Source organism: Pezoporus occidentalis, unplaced genomic scaffold (genome assembly GCF_034315485.1).
Source record: "Pezoporus occidentalis ecotype Australia unplaced genomic scaffold, CSIRO_AGI_Poc_V1 ctg59, whole genome shotgun sequence".
NCBI classification, from domain to species: Eukaryota; Metazoa; Chordata; class Aves; order Psittaciformes; family Psittacidae; genus Pezoporus; species Pezoporus occidentalis.
In genome coordinates this window covers 4,685,709-4,705,069 of record NW_026915932.1, presented here as the reverse complement: position 1 = coordinate 4,705,069, position 19,361 = coordinate 4,685,709, and the positions used below count along the sequence as shown (strand labels likewise).

Here is a 19,361-nt window from a genome sequence, read left to right as displayed (position 1 = left end):
TAATTTCTCATTCCCAGTGATTAATGTAGTGTAATGTTAAACACTGTTCTACAGTGTAAGATATTCCAGGAAACTTTAAGCCTGAAAACTGATGGTCTGTGCAAGTTGACCAAATAATTATCAAAAAAAAAAATTAGAATTGAATAGAAAGGACAATTTTCTCTTTTATTTAGAAGAGTACTGGAATTTGAATATACTTCTCTTGACTAGCTTTTGCGTGCAATAACTACACATCATGTTGCTATGTATATATATGGCGTATGTGTATGTGTAGATACAAACTATAGTTAGTATACTGTTGTTTGTTCAAATATTATTCTTTTCTACATCTGATTTAAAAAAACTCCTTTGCAAGAATATCCTTTTCTTTAGGTCTAATTTTTACATGCTTTTGCTTCAATAAATCATTGTCTCTCCTGCTAATGAGAAGGATGTTCTAGTAAAAGGTACTCTTCTAAATTATTGAAGCTCAAGTAAATTCATGTGCTGTTTTAGAGGTTGTTAACATACACATTAACAGTAATGAAACAAAGGGATCAGTTTTGGCTTTTCTTTTTTTTTTCCGGTCAAGCCTGTTCCTGATCTTTAGAAAATTTCTTCTGCTTTTCTAGCCAGATGTACTTTGTAAAGTGGATAAGCACTGTGTGATTTAACATATATTTTTGCAATTCACTGCCTTAATCATATGATAGTATGTTTCTACCTGAAGCATTTTATCATACCATGTTAATGGTATAAATGGATAAAATGGTATTTTATCATACCATGTTAATGGGTAAAATTAGAATTTAATATATATAGGAAGTCTGTAATTTTGCAATTTCACAGCACTAAAAAAGTAGAAATATAGCTATATCAATGACTTTTAACTTGATTTGGTTATTAAAATTTTATGCATAGCAGAATGCTTACTTATAAAAACCATTTATTTCTTTTAGGGTTTTTAGGAACATTGTGTGAAGAAAAAGTAGACCCTTGTGCGTCGTCTCCCTGCCAGAACAATGGAACCTGTTATGCAGACAGACTTACCTTCTCCTGCAGTTGTAGTCCTGGATTTACAGGACCTACGTGTGCTCAGCTTATTGACTTCTGTGCTCTGAATCCTTGTGCACATGGCATTTGTCGCAGTGTTGGAACCAGCTACAGATGCCTCTGTATCCCTGGTTTGTACCAAACAGTTATCTGTTTTGTAAAACTTCTAGTATTTTTAAATGCATATTCCATATATAATTTAAAATTACTTTTTTCTTTTTGGTTTATAAAATACCTTGAGCAGATGTTCTGTCTGTTTAAAGCAATGTTATGAATCTACATATTCCATTTGGAAAATTAAAAATTGTAGACTGAGCACTGAAAATACCCACTGAGATCCATATGGCTTAGTTGATATATACAGCTGTATTATAAAACCACAGTCTACAGGATAAATCTTTTTAAAGCGAGGTATCAGTGCCATTGGTAATTACAAATATGGTTTCCATGTCACAGGGAAAATATGACACTGATCATTGTGGAAGGAGTGGAAATGAGGTAGTTTAACAAAGGCAGAGAAGGAAAAAAAACTGGCTACTGCAAAGGGTTCAGTTCTGCCATCTGTGTTTACACAAATTATCTCTCTTCAGAAGTTTCAGTGATAAATCTTAGATGAGTATAGCTAGGACAGATTCAGTATATAGATGAGTATAGCCAGATTCAGCTAGTAACTGTTTGACAATATACCCTAACAGTGCATAGCGTCTGGGTCACATTTTGCTTAGCTCTTGGGATTTTTTCTTAATTGTACCAAATTAACAGAATATTGGGATATTTACAGCTTCCTTTATGCATTTTGGAAATGATAATTAATAGGTTAAGTAGCAGTTAGAATGAATGATACCGTATACTGCATATCCACTACTGCTTAAGCACTCACAGAGTGAAAACCAATGATATTTGTTTTCGTATGAATAATTGTAATCATTTTGGCACTTTTTTTTAAGCTGTAAGCTTGAAAACTGCAGAGATTCAGAGGAAAATAAATTCCCAGTTTACCAGGATAACTAAAGAGTGGGATTGGATAGTTAGTAGCTCTACATATACATGATGCTCTGACATGTGTGTTCTACAAACTTCCTTTCAGAGGAATACCTTTTCTCTGCTGCTTTGTCTTGTCTTGTGGGAAACCAGCCACAATTCTTCAGCTCTTTTCCCCTCCTTCTCAGTTAGCAGGATGTGCAGGTACCCTACCAAATCTCATATTTGTGGGTATTTTTGGATTTGTGGACTTTGTAATGAAATAGTATGCAGCATCTTTAGAAGGTGTCAGAATTAATCACTGCTATTTAGAGACATGAAAAGGACCATTAGAAGTTGGTTTTGGAGAGTTACTCACAAGTGAACAGAAGCCAATGGAAATTTATAGTTTGGATTTGACAGATTAATAATTAAATTACTTTTTTATAAAGGAGAAAATTATGAAGGTGAAATGGAAACAATACATAGTAGTGTTATCTCATAATTTGTTTGTTGTCTAGCAGAAGTAAATTTAGACCTACAGGATTATAAGAATCTCATGTAAGAGCTTTAACCATTGAGATGTATTCACTTATTTGACAATAACAACAAAAAAGGCCTCCATTTTATAGAATGTTTTAGGAAGCATCCTCAATTCTTCTGCTTGTGACTTTTTGGAAACCAGTGGGTAGGTAGATTTTTGTGGCAAGATAGGTCCTGATGGTTAAGTGACCTCAAATGTTTTCAGTCCAGATGTTTCTGTGAATGGTGTGGACAGTTTTCATTTGAACAAAAGAATGTCATTATGTAATGCAGAAGAGTATTTCCTAACATGTATTTAGTTTTATATATTTCAGGAGGTGAAGATGATAATTCTTTTATTACAAATTTTCAGTCTTTCTTTTTGAAGTGTTTAAATGTTTTGCTTCTCATTTGCATAACAGAGAAATCCTTAGAGAAAACAATTGGTACTGAGATGAAGAGTAACAGACATAATCATATTTAAATAGAGCTAGCAAACCCTGTCTTATTGAGAGCACAAACTAGAATTCATCAATTGGTAATAAGTTCTATGTCTGACCAAGCATCTTTCTTATTGTAGGTAGCTGAAATTGCCAGGTGCTGTTTTCCTAAATTCATTTTTAGAACTGAGAATTTAATAGTTTAATGTTGTCCCCTTCATTTTGGGTATTATTCTTCTCATGCAGCTGCCAAAAGGACTAAATAGCAGAGGGAGTAAACAGGAAAAAAAAGTTTGAAGTATAAAAAACATAAAGATGGAGAAAAAAAGATGTCAGTGGGTAGGGCTATGAAAGTGACTTGATAATATCAACCCATTCCTTGATTGGATAGCAAGTATTTTGTTAACTGGTTTGTATTCATATCAGAAAACTGCTGTTTTTCTAGATGTTGAAAGGTACAAGCATTTAAGGCATGGCCAAGAAAAATCTCTACAGAGGGTGGAGAAACTACTGAGATGAGGAACTGCCTCACTCTGGACACCAAAGAAAGTGATCAAAGTGTGTCAATATATTTTAATATTTAAGTGGGTTTTAATATATGAATGCAACAACAGTTGACTGAAAAAAACACAGGGACTGAAAAAGCACATTTTTAAGACTACCAGTGCTGTGCCTGTATACTCTTGTGAAGCTGTGAAAAGATTTGTCACAATTTAAATGAGTTGAATTGTAGAAATCAAAACACAAGAAGAGATATTCTACCTTGGGACTGGAAGATAATTCAAGTCATCAGAAACCTGGATTTCCCAATTAGTGCAAGAAATTTTTCTTCCAACTTTCTGTTATAAAAAGGGGTTTGATTTTCTAACTGGAGTATTTGGAGCTGTCCAGCACCAGTGACCTTTCTCAAGTCATCCATAGTAGAAAAAATTAGGTATTTCTTTTTCCAAGTAAAACAAGGAGGCTTTTATCTTCACTCTGTTCTTTGCCTCTGGTTCAAACAAACAAACAATCAAAAAAAGCAAGCTAGTTGAATATTCTTGGACAAATAAAAGTTGGGGTTTCTTTTCTGAAATTTGTCACCTAAGCCTGATTATAAGTTGTTGATATTTTTGTTCAAACTAATCCCGTGTCTCTCAGGACTTAAAAGTAGTCACAGACCTCTCATGTTATGGAAACTTGCTTTTATTAAAATAATATTTGTGTATTTAAAAGCTAGCCAGATGAGAAGCTGTAGAAGTTGCATCCAAGACCATATATGGCACACCTGTAGTTGAACTTTTTTGTGTTGCTCCATGTGTGAAGTTTCATGGGAAATATATATGTGTATATCTATTATTTCTTTCCAAACCTTTTGTAGACTGCTGTAAACTTCACTTTTAAGAATGACAATTTGTTTCAGAAAGAATTCCCTCTACGTATATGATTACTTCTTTCATATAGAGATGAAACAAAAAGCCAGGTTGTGTGAGCTTGTCATTAACCTGCAATAATTTTAAAACTTGGATAACATTTCAGAATATTGTTAAAGAACTGAACCTGTTAGCAAGATAGGTCCAACCAGAATAGTTTGTTTCCTTCTTTTACGCCTTTGAATTGTTATGAACATACCATTATGTTTGTTTTCAGTTTTTTTAAGTCATACCAGCAGGATTTGGACCAATTATCTTCAGAGATTTCCCTGAGTTAAAGGGATAGTAGATAAATGGGAGTCAACTTCTGTGTAGATCAGCATTTAGGATGCATCATAATGCACACTTTGCCAGTGTTGTTTTATTACATGTAATGTGGATAAGCGAAATTAAACTTGGGAATTCCTAGTATTGCTATCAAAAAGCAATTTGATAAAGTAGGTGAGTTACGTATGGGTATATTAAAAAGATAGATTCTAGTTGCAGTTTTGCCTGTAGAGACTTTGATGGTCTCTGTTGTATTACTTGTAAAGTAGATTAATAAAATTTTTGTGCAGTTTAGTAGCATTATCAAAGATTAATAGGTTAATAAGAAACATACTGAACTACAGAAAGATATTACTATACATAAGGAGGAAAGAAATTATGTCTGCCTCTTGACCCTGTGGCTTTCTGGCTTGCAGGCTCTCAGCATTGGTGGGCCAGCTCCTAGACTACTGACTTCTTTGTACAGGAGTCTTTCACTTTCAGACATGTCACTGACTTCCTATTTGGTTTTGAGATATATTAACAGTAAGTTTATAAAATGATGTTTTAGAACCTTCTCCTAACTTGGTTATATGGTATACCTGAAACATACTGTTTTAAAAACTTTAGAACCTGCCACTTATTTTTGTGTTCACCTCTAGGATGCCATAATGGTTTGGTTGTTGGGCTTTTTTGGGCTTTTTTTTTTGTTGGTTTCTTTTTAGGTATTTCACAGAGAATATAATTTCTTATTAGAGAAGCAAAGTGCTGCAGTGTTTTGTTCATATGTGTGACCTGAATGCCATCCTTCCTTTATGCACTGTTTCTACCATCAGGCATAGTGTCAGCTAGATTTTCATCTGTGTTACTTCTGCCTCAAAAATTAAAAGAGGAATTTAAAACAGTTCCAATTAGCCTAAGGGCTATGAAAATCTCCTTGCTCTGTAGGCAGTTTGGTTTCCATGTGCCGTGGTTTAAACCCAGTCAGGCAACTCATTCACTCACTCCCCCCCTTCTTTCCCTCCCCCTACTCCTGGAAGGACAGAGAAGAGAATCAAAAAAAATGCAACTCCCACGGGTTGAGATAAGAACAGTTTAGTAACAAATCACTACTGCTACCACCAATAATAATAATGATAAAGGAAATAACAAGGGAAGAGAATACAACACCTCAGCACCAGCCGACTGATAACTCGCCCCACCCCACCAGACTGAGCACGCACCGATACCTCCTCCAACCCCGCAGTACACTAGTCCTTCCGAGTAACTCCCAATTACATCCATTACATTACATTTGGCCAGACCAAAACGTCAGTGTTATCAGCTCTGTTCCCAGGCCAAAAGTCAAAACACAGCACTGCACCAGCTACCAAGAAGGAGAAAAATGACTGCCTCTGCTGAATCCAGGACACCATGGTTTTTTGGCAAGTGTTAAGATTCGAAGAATGATAAATGATAACAGTTAAACTTGCATATCTGCACAATTTGCAGAACATGCACAACCAGACATTTACTACTGATTTTTTTTATGTGTCGGCTTTCACTGCGGGCATTGTTATAGATAACCTGCATCATCAGCTTGTATAGAAAAGCTAATTTGTATAAGTTAACTTGGAAAGCAGTCTAATACTTATGAATGTTCCTATTTCCAGCATGGTGGGGAAATGTGTAAGTTATTTCCAAGCTGAATACACTTACTACCTTATACTTAAATACCTACTTTTGTATTATGTGTGTGATTTTTAAACTGGACATGAAACATTATGTCTTCAATTATATTCTTCCACACCCCAATTATCACCTGGCCCTTTACAGGCAGCAAAGCGACGCATAGTTTGTATCATGTGCTTTTGTGCTTAGCTCATGTTAAAGAACTAATCCTGATAAAAATTCTTGTGCTCATTTGCTGTATTTCCCATCTCAAACCTAACTTATGGGACTCCATTGTGTCTGTTTCTTTAGTCCCTGAATCCCAATGTGATTTCTTCCTTCTCTTAAACCTTTCTTCTTAAGCCTTTTTTCTCTTTATACTCCATTATTTTAATAGAGCAGCTGTTATCAATTTCCAATGCACATATTTAATATATTCTTTTTAATTTTATCTGGCCAAAAGCAAAGAAATTTGTCCTGAAATTGAATAACTAAATGTGACAGAAAAGTTTTGCATTTGGCTTTCTTAAAGACACAGGGGTATGCAGTTTGAAACTGCAGTACACATGTACAGACATTTAACACCTGCCCTCAACTTTCAAAATATACATGATAACGCATAGAGGACATTGGGGGGGGGGGGTGTGTGTGTGTGTGTGTAGAAAAAAGAAAAAAGAGGCGTGTCGGAAAAAATTCCACAAGGTATTAAGAATGGTGCCAACTTGAGAAATAGTGCTATGGAGATTTTTTGGCTCATGCAGCTTTATAGATGGTTATAGGAGCATAGATCTATCTTGGTGCCTTTGCAGAGGCAGGTGCAACTTTTCTCTGCAGCAGTAGCCATTTTTTTTCTCTCTGTGTTTTCCCTTCCCACAGTTTGGAACTGGGGCAGGAATGCAAGCTCTGGCAGAAGTGACTTTAGGTTAATCCCAGTTCAAGACTGTCTGGGAGCCCTTTGTTTTTCTGTTTCCTTGTTTCCACTTCTACATTGAAACAACCCTTCATGCAATCTGGCCATGGCTGGTAAATGTTCCTTCCTACCTTCCTGCCATCTAGAGCAACTCTTCTCTCTTTCTTTTATGTAATTGTTGTATAAGCAGAGTTTAAGTGAACACATTTATTTCTTGACTTTATAACATGCAATTCTCTGTTAGTGAGTGGCCATATATATGAACTGATGCTGTTCAAAACAGAGTTCTCTTGTGTTGAATTTCATCCCCATAAAGAGGGTTTTTTTTTCTTGCTGCCTTGATTTGGTGGTGTTAAGTGTGGATAAGTTAGGGTATCACTGCTGAGGAGCAGTGATCTAAGAAAACCTTGAAAGCTTTCAACTTTGTTCTATATTGATTTATAAAGGGGAGAGTAAGCTTCTCCTTTTCTCTTTTGTTAATCTGATAGTGCAGATACTCTCAGGAGGTTGGACTGCTACACCTTTTGCTCTGTCAACTGCTCTTGAAGGCTTTGAGAAAACCCGTAGCTTCTCCTCATCAACCTGTATGACACAGATTATAATCCCTTTCACATTTTCTCCTGTTTCAGTTTTTAACATGGCCAAGTACAAAGACATGCCTCGGCATGTAGCTATCTGAGGACCATGCCAGGCAGCATCAGGCAAATGTCCTGGTCTCTCCAGGGCAGCCTCCCTGTTGCTTAAGAAACAGAAATAAGGATTTAGGAATCCAGAGGACTGTGGCAACAGATCTGCTTCTGCTTTGTAAAGACCAGCAGAAGAGGAACAGTCATGTACAGGGAGAAGAGGTAACATAGGGACATCGTTTATTTTAAGGATTTTTTGTCCATTCCCCAGCCTCTGAAGAGGGAACATCAGAATAGGAGCATCACTAGCAAGTTCTGCCTGAGTTCATGAAGGTGCTGTTTTTGAAGGCATATCCAATTTCTAGTGACCTGGAAAACAAAATGTCTATTAATATCAGTTGAAGCTTTTTGAAGCTGCAATGCCCAGAGTGGCTTTTTTTTTTTTCACTGCTTAGGACACAGCAGCTGGAACACAAGACAGAAGTGTTGTTAATGTAGGTATTATTTCTTTTTTTATGAATATGTCCACAGAAGTGTTAAGCACTGCAAAAAAAAAATGCAAACAGCTCTGTTTGGCATTGCTTGTGGACGTAAAAGCAGCAGAATCATAATGTTAGTAGTAGAAAGAGAGGAAGGTACTATACTAGAATGTGTGATTTTGAAGTTATCTATGAAGAATTCTCCTGTTACCATCTAAATCCTTTAACAAAAATAAACACATTATTTATGTAGTCTTTTAAAATATAAATGTATGAATCCAGTATAATACATGGTTTATATATCAATACTATTTAAAAGCAGAAATACAAAAAGAAATACTTGTTATGAATGATATGGTGCCTCTCAGCTCCATGAGAAGGAACACGCCTTTCCCTCTAGTGCCTGGTCCCACAGCAGAACTTTCTCCATCACAGCAGTTACAGCAGAAGGAAGTTGCTGGCGCCAGGGTGAGGACGGCGAGGGTGAAATCGTGTGTGGGCGAGATCTGCCCTCTCGTGGAGAGAGAAAGTATCTTTCCCTCACTGTGTGCAGTGTCTGTCCTAATTTTAGGATTAGGAGGTGATACGGTGGTTGATATTGATTTTGGAAACCACACAACTGTTCAGTCACACGGTTCCTCCTCTTCCCTTTGAAAGGTGAGAAGTGGAAAACTTTTCTTCTGAAAACATCTAATTACGTCTCTGGTCACCACAGGGAATTCCCATATGTTTTTCTTTTAAGCTTTCTGATTTTGTATGTTGGCTACAGCTGTCACTACATAAGGATAATTCCCTTCATCATAAACTAGATAAACTTCATCATACGCTAATAAGAATACCCATAACATCTAGCATAATTAATTCTGCATTGGCTGGCCAACAGCCTTAGAGAAAGTGGTTCAGAGGTGTTTCTTAATAAGCTGCATTCAACTATTTCATATGAAAAGACAATTTTGTGGGGAATCAAATGGGTAAAATTGCATATACATCTTGTGCAATACTAACATGCGTTTTCATACAGTTTTAGGGTAAATTATACATAATGGAGGGGAAGGGGGAAGAAAATGGTGAGTGGAGGTGGCATTTGTTGGATTTCCAATGGTTCTGTGAAAATCTGGGGGGAAATTTAGACCAGCAAAGTGAATATAGATTATTACTGAGAATCTGCCCCTCACTTCGGTTCTTTGTTCATGTAAGATGTCCTAATTTCATTTCTGTAAGTTTTGCTACTAACTGGCGATTGTCTGAAGTAGTAAAATCACACTGCAGAATCTACATCTGTGTTACAGGCCTTTTCCTTGGCATCTTCATTCATGCCCATTGCATCTTCATTCATTGTATGCTCATTTACCTATTGCTTTTATAGCTATATGCAATGAGTAAATTAAGATTTTTAAAAGTATATAGAAACTGTTCCAGTGTATAGTACTATATTACAGATTAAAAGCACATATTAAGTGTATTATATCACAATAGCAGGAGGTAAAGGGGAATATTGGCTATGATGAGTCAAGAAGGTTAAATGTTTAACAGATTTAAAGAAAATTAATCATGGTATGGGCAGGATAAATGTCCTTAGCTACTGTTAGCGTACATGTTAGCATACGTATCTTCTTGGTCTATTCTTCGTAATCCTGTGTTTTTAATATGAAAGCATATTTGAAACTGTTCATCAGAATGAAATTTCAAGCACATTGAGCAAATTTGACAAATAGAGACAAGATGTTTGAAACAAATAAAAAAAATTCCCAGTCTGTGGGTTTGGTTGTTTTTTGTTTTTTTTCAGTAGAAGGCAAATATAAAATAACAGCCCAACAGGAAAGAGTGTACAGTAACCACTATGTATTAAGTGTCTCTGGTATTATCCTATGGAAAGTTATATGCGCTAGAATTTCCATCTTCACCTTTCCATGGACTGGTAAAGAAGAGATGATGCTGTGGTTTTATGAAGCCAAACCATTTCCTAAAACATCTAAACCACTAATTTGTTTTAATTAGGGACTGTAGTGACAGGACGAGTTGTAACGGGTTCAAACTTAAACAGGGGGGGTTTAGATTGGATATAAGAAAGAAATTCTTTCCTGTGAGGGTGGTGAGGCACTGGAATGGGTTACCCAGGGAGGTTGTGAATGATCCATCCCTGGCAGTGTTCAAAGCCAGGTTGGACGCGGCCTTGGGTGAGATGGTTTAGTGTGAGGTGTCCCTGTCCATGGCAGGGGGGTTGGAACAAGATGATCTTAAGGTCCTTTCCAACCCTAACTATTCTATGATTCTATGATTCTAATTATCTACTCAATTCAGGTGATGTTAACTGTGTGGTCTTTGACTTGCTTGAGAGGGAGGTAGCCTGTGTGATGCCCCAATCTGATTCTAGGATTTGCAGTTAATAACAGCAAGTAGCTAACAGCTGAAGAGATGCAGAAAATGCAGAAGTCTGGTCACTCAGTTGTTTGCTGTAATTTCCAGGAAGGGGGTAAACATTCTGAAAGACGCATGGTTTAGTAGAAATATTTGTACTATTTCTACTTTCAAAAAGATAAGAACATATTTTGTTTAATCTATCCCTTTAGGGGAAGGTTCAGAATTTAATTGGGCTAATTATGAAGCACACCGTATCCCAAAAGAGGGAGAAACAACTACTTAGAAAGACTCAAGCAAATTGCCTGGTACTCTTTTCACTGGTCAAACACGCTAGCAGTTTTACAATTCTTCTGTGATTGTATGTCAGGAAGAAAGCAGTGTTCATGTTGCATTTAAATGCATTATTTGTACTTACTAAGCAGTAAGACCAATCTATTTTCTTTTTTTTTTATTGTTGATGTATTAATTGTTTATAAATTTAGACATTGCTTCTGGAGATGGAAAGATAAGATGGAAAGATACCTTAAGAAAGATAAATGAAAAAAAAAAGAAAAAAGAGAAGAAAAAAGTAACAATAAAAAAGACGGAGCTTTTGATTAACAGAAGTATATACTTGGGACTGTTGAAGAGGAATTTAAGCTTCTTGGTATCAAATATAATAGTCTTCAAAATGACAAGGCTTATGATTCTTCATATTTAATACCAAATAACCAATATTATCAGGCAAACGTGTTTTAGTATTACAGCCATTTATCTCCTCTGTTGTGCTATACTAATTAATGCTGTTATTCATATGAGTAGGTACTACTTCGACCTGATATACCATGTCTGGAAGCGTTCAACTACTGTTAAGACTAATGATTGTATGGCAGACTAAATAATGAGAAAAGTGCTATGTCAAGTGTCATTCTTAACCTAATGATACAAATGACTCAGTGGCCATTAACAGGTCTTGTAGCTTTCCTGTGTTCCTACTTTCTATGTCTGCATAACCAGGCCATAATACCTGCCTATGGCTCAGGAATACTGCAAAAAATTAAGTATCTTAGTGCTTCTACAGTGTTTTGACATTTTACATCATTAAAGTTCAAATATGTTATCATTCTAACTACTGTTATACAATTATCTACACTTTGATGAAAAGCAGCTTTGATGCAAGGATCCAGGAAAGCCAGGTGATATGTCTATATTAGTCTATTGCTTTTTACAATTAGACAGTGGGTATTCTCATTGTTTCTGGTGGCCTTGGTCACCAGTCTCCATGCTCATGGCCTCACTGTGGTTTAGTGCAGAGACAACAACTGGGGCTTATCTCAGAACATTGTGCTTCCAGGGTTTTTTCCTTTTTAGTAATTTTCACTTGGGGAGATGTCCAAAAAAATCAGTATTTTAACATGCACTTGTCTGTGCAGTGTATTTCAATCAGCAAGCATCTGCCCACAGTCTGTAGCTGCCTAATTGTTAATTTTTACTAGGAAGTGTTTCATAGCTTGTTTTATTTCCTCTTCATGTGATTTAGGTTACCATGGCCTTTACTGCGAAGAGGAATATAACGAATGTCTTTCTGCACCCTGTCAGAACGGAGCCACCTGCAGAGACCTCGTCAACAGCTATGAGTGTGTGTGCCTTGCTGAATATGAAGGTAGGATGGGGTTTGTGTCTTGTTTTTCGAATGGTTCTATGTATTTTTCCATAGTAGGTTCTGTTACAGGCAGAGGTATATAATATCCTTCACTGAGCAGAAATAAATCCCACTTCTAAAATTAACAGAAAGAAACCTCAATGTAGATCCTGATCCTGTAATCTTTATTCAAATGAGTAGTTCATATTTAGCAGGTCTGTGAGGAATCCATCTCCTTGTCTGGGGACAAATGTCTTCTCTCTGTTCTTCTTATGTACTGTTTCTTTCTGCTGTTTTTAAGATATGTTAGAAAGTGAGGAGTTTTTAAAAGGAAACATAACAGGTAAATACGATTTTTCATCAGTTATTGTAAATACATTTTTTTCATCAGTTATTGTTAGGAGCCATTACATGGAAGCCTTTCAAAATTCCATTTTTATTTATTTTCTCTGGTGAAATGAATTAAAAAGCTCAGTAATAAAATGTTAGTGTCTGAAACAGATTAGCACAAAGGAGTAAAAATGTAAGCTTTATGTTGATTGTTCATTTAGAAGACCATAAAGCCAAGAGACAGTAGTAGGTTTGTGACTGCTTTCCCATGTTACCTACAGCTATTCCTAGATGCATCCAAGTGGAATTGGTCTCTGGCATTTCTCAAGTAATTTATAAAATAGAGGAGAAAAGTATGTGTTTTGATACACAAAATCTTTTATCTCGCAGTGGATTTCAGCTTTACACAGAGTAGCACATATCCGCTGTCTGTGATATGTCCTTCTGTGGAGGGCTAAACCTATACTTTTTGTGTATTGTGTTTTGAATCATGCTGAGAGAGCACACTGAATGTAATTTTATATGGTACTAGTATTAATATATATATTTTTAGATACAATGACTGTTTTAAGGAACATTACCCCATTTTCTCATTAAGTGTACCAGTCCTTACCTATGTTGATAAGTAATGCTCACTTAACAGCTGCTTGAGGCTAAATATGTATTTCATGTTGGTGAATTCACTGATGTTTGACAATAGATACAGAATTAATAACTTTAGAGGCTTAGTGAGGAAATGACTCTCAGCTTTTCATGGCAGTTTAAAGATCACTTAACCATAATGGTATGACTTCATGTTCTGTTCTCATCTAACCTGTACAAGCAGCTGAAAGCACTCCGTATGCAGCACATTTTGCTTTAAATGAAAGCAGGGGACCTGGTCCCATAAGCAGTTTTTGCGGATTATTGAACTTTCTTCAATCTATCACTTAAGGTATTCAGTGGCATTAATAGACCTGAGGTATTCGGCTGAAGATAACGTGGGCCATTAGAGGCCTCAATTTTGCTACCACCAGCCCAGCCCCCCCAATCTGCAGTACCCCTTTCTGCCTCCATACCCCTGGCTGGCAAATAGACAAGAGCTGTTATCACTTCTCTGGACTGAAGTGTATGCCAGCATGTACCTGCGTGCTTTTGGCTCTGCTGGCTTCTGCTGCTTAGCGGCAGGATGCTCAAAGTAGAGTGCTCTGGCTTTTTGCTGCTGACAGACTGACCAGATGATTTCAGTAGGTCTGTAGTGAGTGAGTATGTGTGTGTGTATATATATATGTAAATCTACATGCATTTCAAATAAATTGCTTTTATATATTTTTTAATTATTACAATTAACTTACAGAATTTTTTAAATAGGATTTAAAAAATATAACTCAAGTAAGCTTGCATTGCTGTGCATAACTGCAGTGTTGAACACTAGAGAATTAATTCCTTTTAATCATTCACTCATAAAATAAATTTTTTGTACACGTCTGAAGTGTCCAATTTCTTCCTTTTTTGGTGTTGATTTTCTTTCTCATATTCTTTTCTCTAGAGACTGTTTTCTCATTAATTTTACCTCTCTATAGTTCTGTGTCTCATACTCTCCAAATACAAATTCACAAAATACCCAATTCCAGTGGAACACAGTTGTATTCATGAAAGAGGTTGGGCAGGAATATGGCAGGATCAGATGCATGTCTACTTTTCACATGTATTTGTCTAACCTATTCTCGTCCTCTGTCATTATGGCTTCTGTAACCTCCACGAGCAACATAATTCCTTGACTGTCATTCACTACCTCATGACTAGAAACATTTTCCTGATGCCAAAGCTGCACTGCAGTTTTTGCACTTAATAAACAATATGAGTTTATGTTTCTGTTAACTGCATCTTTACAGTTTGCAGGCCAGTAAGGATTTAGAAATGTAAGCCACCTTAAAAGGTGAAAAATGTGTTTGCAATTTTTAAGTGTTATCACATGGAAGTATTTAAAATTCTGTCCTGCTCTTCTGTTTGTTGATATTCTTGTAAAAAGTATAATGGGAAACTTGGGAGACAATTTAAGATATCAGCTAAGTGGTCATTTTGGATTCATTCCCAAGCAAAGAATTGTAGTAAGACTTAGATTTAGACTTAAAACTTACATTAATGGATTAATTTAAGCAGGTATGTTAAATGCAAACTAATTTCACTGTACTAGATACATTATGAACAAAGTCTCACCGATCATTCATTAGTCACATATGTATATTTAGTTTTGTGTATGAAATGCCATTCATGCATTGGTCAGGTCAGTCATGCATTTGTTTTTCTGGTTTTATCTGAAAAGTAGCTCCAGAGAAAATGATGCAGGTATCAATGGCAGTAGAGCCTCTGTCCCATTTCCAGGTGGGAGTTTCCTGTGCTTTATGTTCTGTATGCCACATATAGCTTGCACTGTCTTCTGCAAGGCAAAGCCACTGAATTCACATAGACTACACCTGAGAATGAAAGAGCAAAGGTAGTGGCATGAAGTTGAGCCACCCAATTATTTAGTTTTAGCTATACATTTGAACAAATTAATTTCTCTCTTTATTGCTTTCTTATACTAAGTTTCCTGCAAAAGTCAGTGAGAGACGTCAGAATGCTTATGTGTATTATTAAAAAAGTTATTACATACGATTCTACTGAAGACTATTATTGTTCACATTTTATTTAAGAATATTAGATAGCTGATCAGATTATGTTTTATTATGCCATTGTTTTTTCATACACACTCCTGCAGTTCTTATAAGCAGAAATTATCCTACCTTTCTTATCCCAAAGCCTCAGTGTGTCAGAAGAACAGAGGCATGTATGTAAAAAATTTAAGCACCGTAAAATATATGGCTTTAATCTTATGGCATTCACCTAATAGGACAGGTTTGGAGGCTGCACTCCACTGTGCTCATCCAGGTGAAATTAAGTTTTCACATGTACTGATTTTTTGCTGTCAGTGTAGGTCATGTTAATGGCAATTACTAATTTCACCTTTTCAGGAAGGCACTGCGAATTGTACAAAGATCCTTGTCTTAACATCAACTGTCAGAACGGTGGCACTTGTGACAGTGAAGGCCTAAATGCTACATGTATCTGTGCACCTGGATATGCAGGCAAGTAATTTGTTACATTACACAGAATGTCTAGTTGGCAGTGTTCATTGTGTCCAAGAGAAGATGCATACCAAGTTAAGACTGTTTCTTCAAGGAAAGAAATGAATTTGGACTTTGCTGAATTGTAATCAGGCTAGTGAGAATGAAAAGTTCTTGATATTACTTGCAACTGCTTTAAACTTGAAAAAATTTGAAGCAAAATAAAGATAATTCATTAAGCTAACAACTATTTGACATACCTCATGGCCTTACTGCTTGAGACTAGATTCCATTTTAAACGTAGCATTTTGAAGATTTCCAGGTAAGTCAATATACTAATTGGACACTGTTGAAACTGGGAAATGTTTTCACATTGACCTTAATTACTGTGAGCTGAAGAAACTACTTGCTCATGACCTCAATATCCAATTGCTAAAAAGCCAATGTGCTCGTTATGGATCAGTTTACACTTCCAGAGTAATGGTAAGCAGCCCATTTCATCCTTTGGCCTTGTATTTAAACTGACATGGTTAGTGTAATCCAAATATCTGCTGTCAAGGTAATTTACAACCTGATGCTCTGTTAGTCATGTAAGGTAATATCAAATGTGACAGCAAAAGATAAACCCATTCATAGCTGTTTTGCAGATCAAATAATGCTTTTTGATCTATGCTAATTAATGGGCATTTTTTAAAAAAGAATTAGCTTTCCACTGTACAGTGGCTGTTTCTCAGCAGTACATTATTGTATAGTGTGATAGATTATTGTATAACACTTCAGAATATATGTGCTAAATTGTTATACCACATTTTCTTGGAATGGGGCTTATATTAAAGAAATGAGACATGCAGTCTTGTTGATGTTAGTCCAGTCACTTAGCCCTCACCTGGAAGAATGAGGATAATGCTTCCTTCTCAGAGGCTATATGAGACTCTTTTCTTGAAACAGTTATAGAACACTTGAAGCTCTGAGAAAAAAAGATAATATTGAGCTCTAAGGTGTTTTGCAGCTAGAGAGAAATCAAATGACTGACAATGTACCTGCTACGTGAGGCACCCACTATACAGAAATTTGGGTTTTGTTGTTTTTTTCTAAGGTGAAGATTGTGAAATTGATGTAAATGATTGTGACAGCAACCCATGTCACCATGCTGGAACTTGCATAGATCAGCCTGGTGGTTACACCTGCCATTGTCCACATGGATGGGTCGGTGCAAACTGCGAAATACGTAAGTTTAGTATTTTTCTAAATATTTCTAAAAATGATATATTATAATAGTGAAATTGTATTTGACTGTGAATAAATGCCTGCACAAATACTCTGAATCATCTGTAGGATACCAAAATTCTGTTAAATGAATTTTATTTTAGGCCATAACATTTCAAAAGTGGCTATGAAAGTTAGAAAATTATTTTTCTGGGTACCCTGCTTTGGAATACATTGGACTAGATTGTCAGAGATGCTATCTCACAGCTGGACACTAGGCAGTCTAGTTATCTTGCTTCTTAGAATAGAGAAAAGCTTCACTGTTAATTCACCCTTATGGAGCAGCAGAAGGTCCATGAGAGGAAGAAAGTATGAAGCCCAACTGTGGAACTTTAATCCAGGAGACAACTCTGTTCACACCTGGGCTGATGCAAAAGTTTTATCTTGACAGGTTTATGACCTCCTCTCCCTGTAATTGTTTGCTTTGAATTCAGTTTCAGTGCCTTCTTTTGAAAGCAAAGACTGTAGAGGAGCATTGCTAGCTAATCCAAAAATGGTGGCAGCTCTGATGTTTTGCTGCCCTGTGAATGGCACACACGCTTCCCTGCGCAGTACAGAGCCATTGGAATGTTGGGAGTGTGATTTTGAGTGCTGCCTGTATGCCATATTGCTCATGCTAAAATATGTTCAGATGAGCTTTTACTGCCAATGCTGTTGTTAGCAATACCTGAAACATGGATGTCCGAGTCAATGCAATTCTGTCTGCCTTAGTTAATAAGTAGTGGGCTGATGACAGAGGTGAGTACAGTTATTGGAGAAAGCAGTAATCGTCCTGGAAATATACTTCCTGGAGTACCTCAATGTAGTAACAATCACATTCCTGCTATATTATGGAATGAATAGATGCCAGAGAGAAACAGACAGGGTTGTGTGCTTTCTGATTTCATATAGCCCATCTGCAGGGCTCAGTGATGCTTGTTCTGGAGTTCTCCTTTGGCTGGCACGCTCTACTTACTAAGAGTTTGGTTGTTTGCACCACAGACACACAGGGTGGTGCATATAAATATATGGAAAAATGAGGGAAGCAGAGCAGATAGTGGAAGGACCCTTTTCTACTGTCCAGCTATTCAATTATTCCTGTTTCCCCCTATGAGGGATGTCTGCCCCTAAGCACTATATACGACAGCAGGTTCAAGCTGTCAACATCTGTAGTTAGTCAATATAAACTTATTTCAGACCTTGTACACTTTTGCAAGTGTATGAGAGAGATAGTGGATAAAAAACTCTGCTTAAACTGTGTTCTCTTGAGCAAGGGGATTGTCTCTGCTTAGTGCTTATTTCTCTACACATAGCATCTGTTTATAGCTGAACTGCAGTGACCTTGCCTGCTGCTCAAGAACTTGGATTTTCTGCTTGTAGTATGCATTTGCAAGCTGTGTAAGTTAAAATGATGGGAAGAAGGAACAGCACTTTTTTGTTGCTTTTACTGATTGATTTATTCTCTCACTGACAACTGTTTGTTGCTTTTACCGACTGATTTGTTCTTTTATCTTGTGACTGCTATGACAGGAAGCAGAGAACTATCTGAGTGTTAACTGGCATTGATAACACTGCAAGGCTGATTCTCAACCAGAAACATTAGACCTTTTCTTTCCAGCTCAATATCTGAAGAATAAATAGTATATTTCATGGCAATTGTTCCTAGTTGAAGAGGTTGAAATTACTGTGTTGGAGTTTTATTTATTCAACAAATCAGGATAGCTAATAGAGTGCATATATGTAATAGCATAAGAGATATAAAAAAAAATCTAGAAAATTCTGATTTGGATTGGTCTTGAATGAAAACAGAAAAAGAAAATGTTTGTGTAGTCACATAAAGATACATTTTAAAGTACAATTAAGCTTAAAATTTGAAGGCTAACAATAGTTTCTTCAATAAGCTTAACATCTGCAAATGTCACTTTGACACAGGATCAGAGTAAAATGATGTGTTGTTATGGGACACCATGATACTTCACAGTAGTCAGATATAAGTGTGGATATGCAGCCTTGCTAACCGATGCAAGGGTGTATACACAAAGCTGTAGAAACTTTCCTAAATTGCTTGGATCTTAACAGGTATATAAAGGATTATGCAGAGAGGAATTGAGTTTTGAAGAAATCAGTTTGCAGAAAGGATTTAAAAGCATTTAGATCTGCACATTTTTTTCTACAGAACTATGGGTCCATGGGAATATCTTTGCACTCACTGACTTTCCCTAAGCTACGGGTTGACCAACTGACATAAACCCAATTCTATTCATGTCTAGAAAGGCAATACCCAACTCTTTTATAAATAGGTGCAGCACTTCTGATCTCACTGGAGTTGAGTCAATGGTGCAGTGGATTTCTGTTCAGTTGTAAAGGTTGAGTCTGCTGCAGTTGAGCTTTTCGTATCTCCTTGTCATATTTATCATGTTGTTTCAGCAATTTGCACATAA

General features: G+C 36.4%; 1 protein-coding gene across 1 annotated transcript in view; it reads left to right on the top strand.

Moving 5' to 3' along the window:
* Positions 1-19,361, top strand: part of DNER (delta/notch like EGF repeat containing) — a 128,272-nt gene that overhangs the window by 98,147 nt on the left and 10,764 nt on the right. The window contains exons 8-11 of the mRNA XM_062638984.1: positions 939-1,163; positions 12,158-12,280; positions 15,583-15,696; positions 16,772-16,903. Coding sequence (XP_062494968.1) covers positions 939-1,163; positions 12,158-12,280; positions 15,583-15,696; positions 16,772-16,903 — 594 coding nt within the window. The remainder of the gene's footprint in view (positions 1-938; positions 1,164-12,157; positions 12,281-15,582; positions 15,697-16,771; positions 16,904-19,361) is intronic.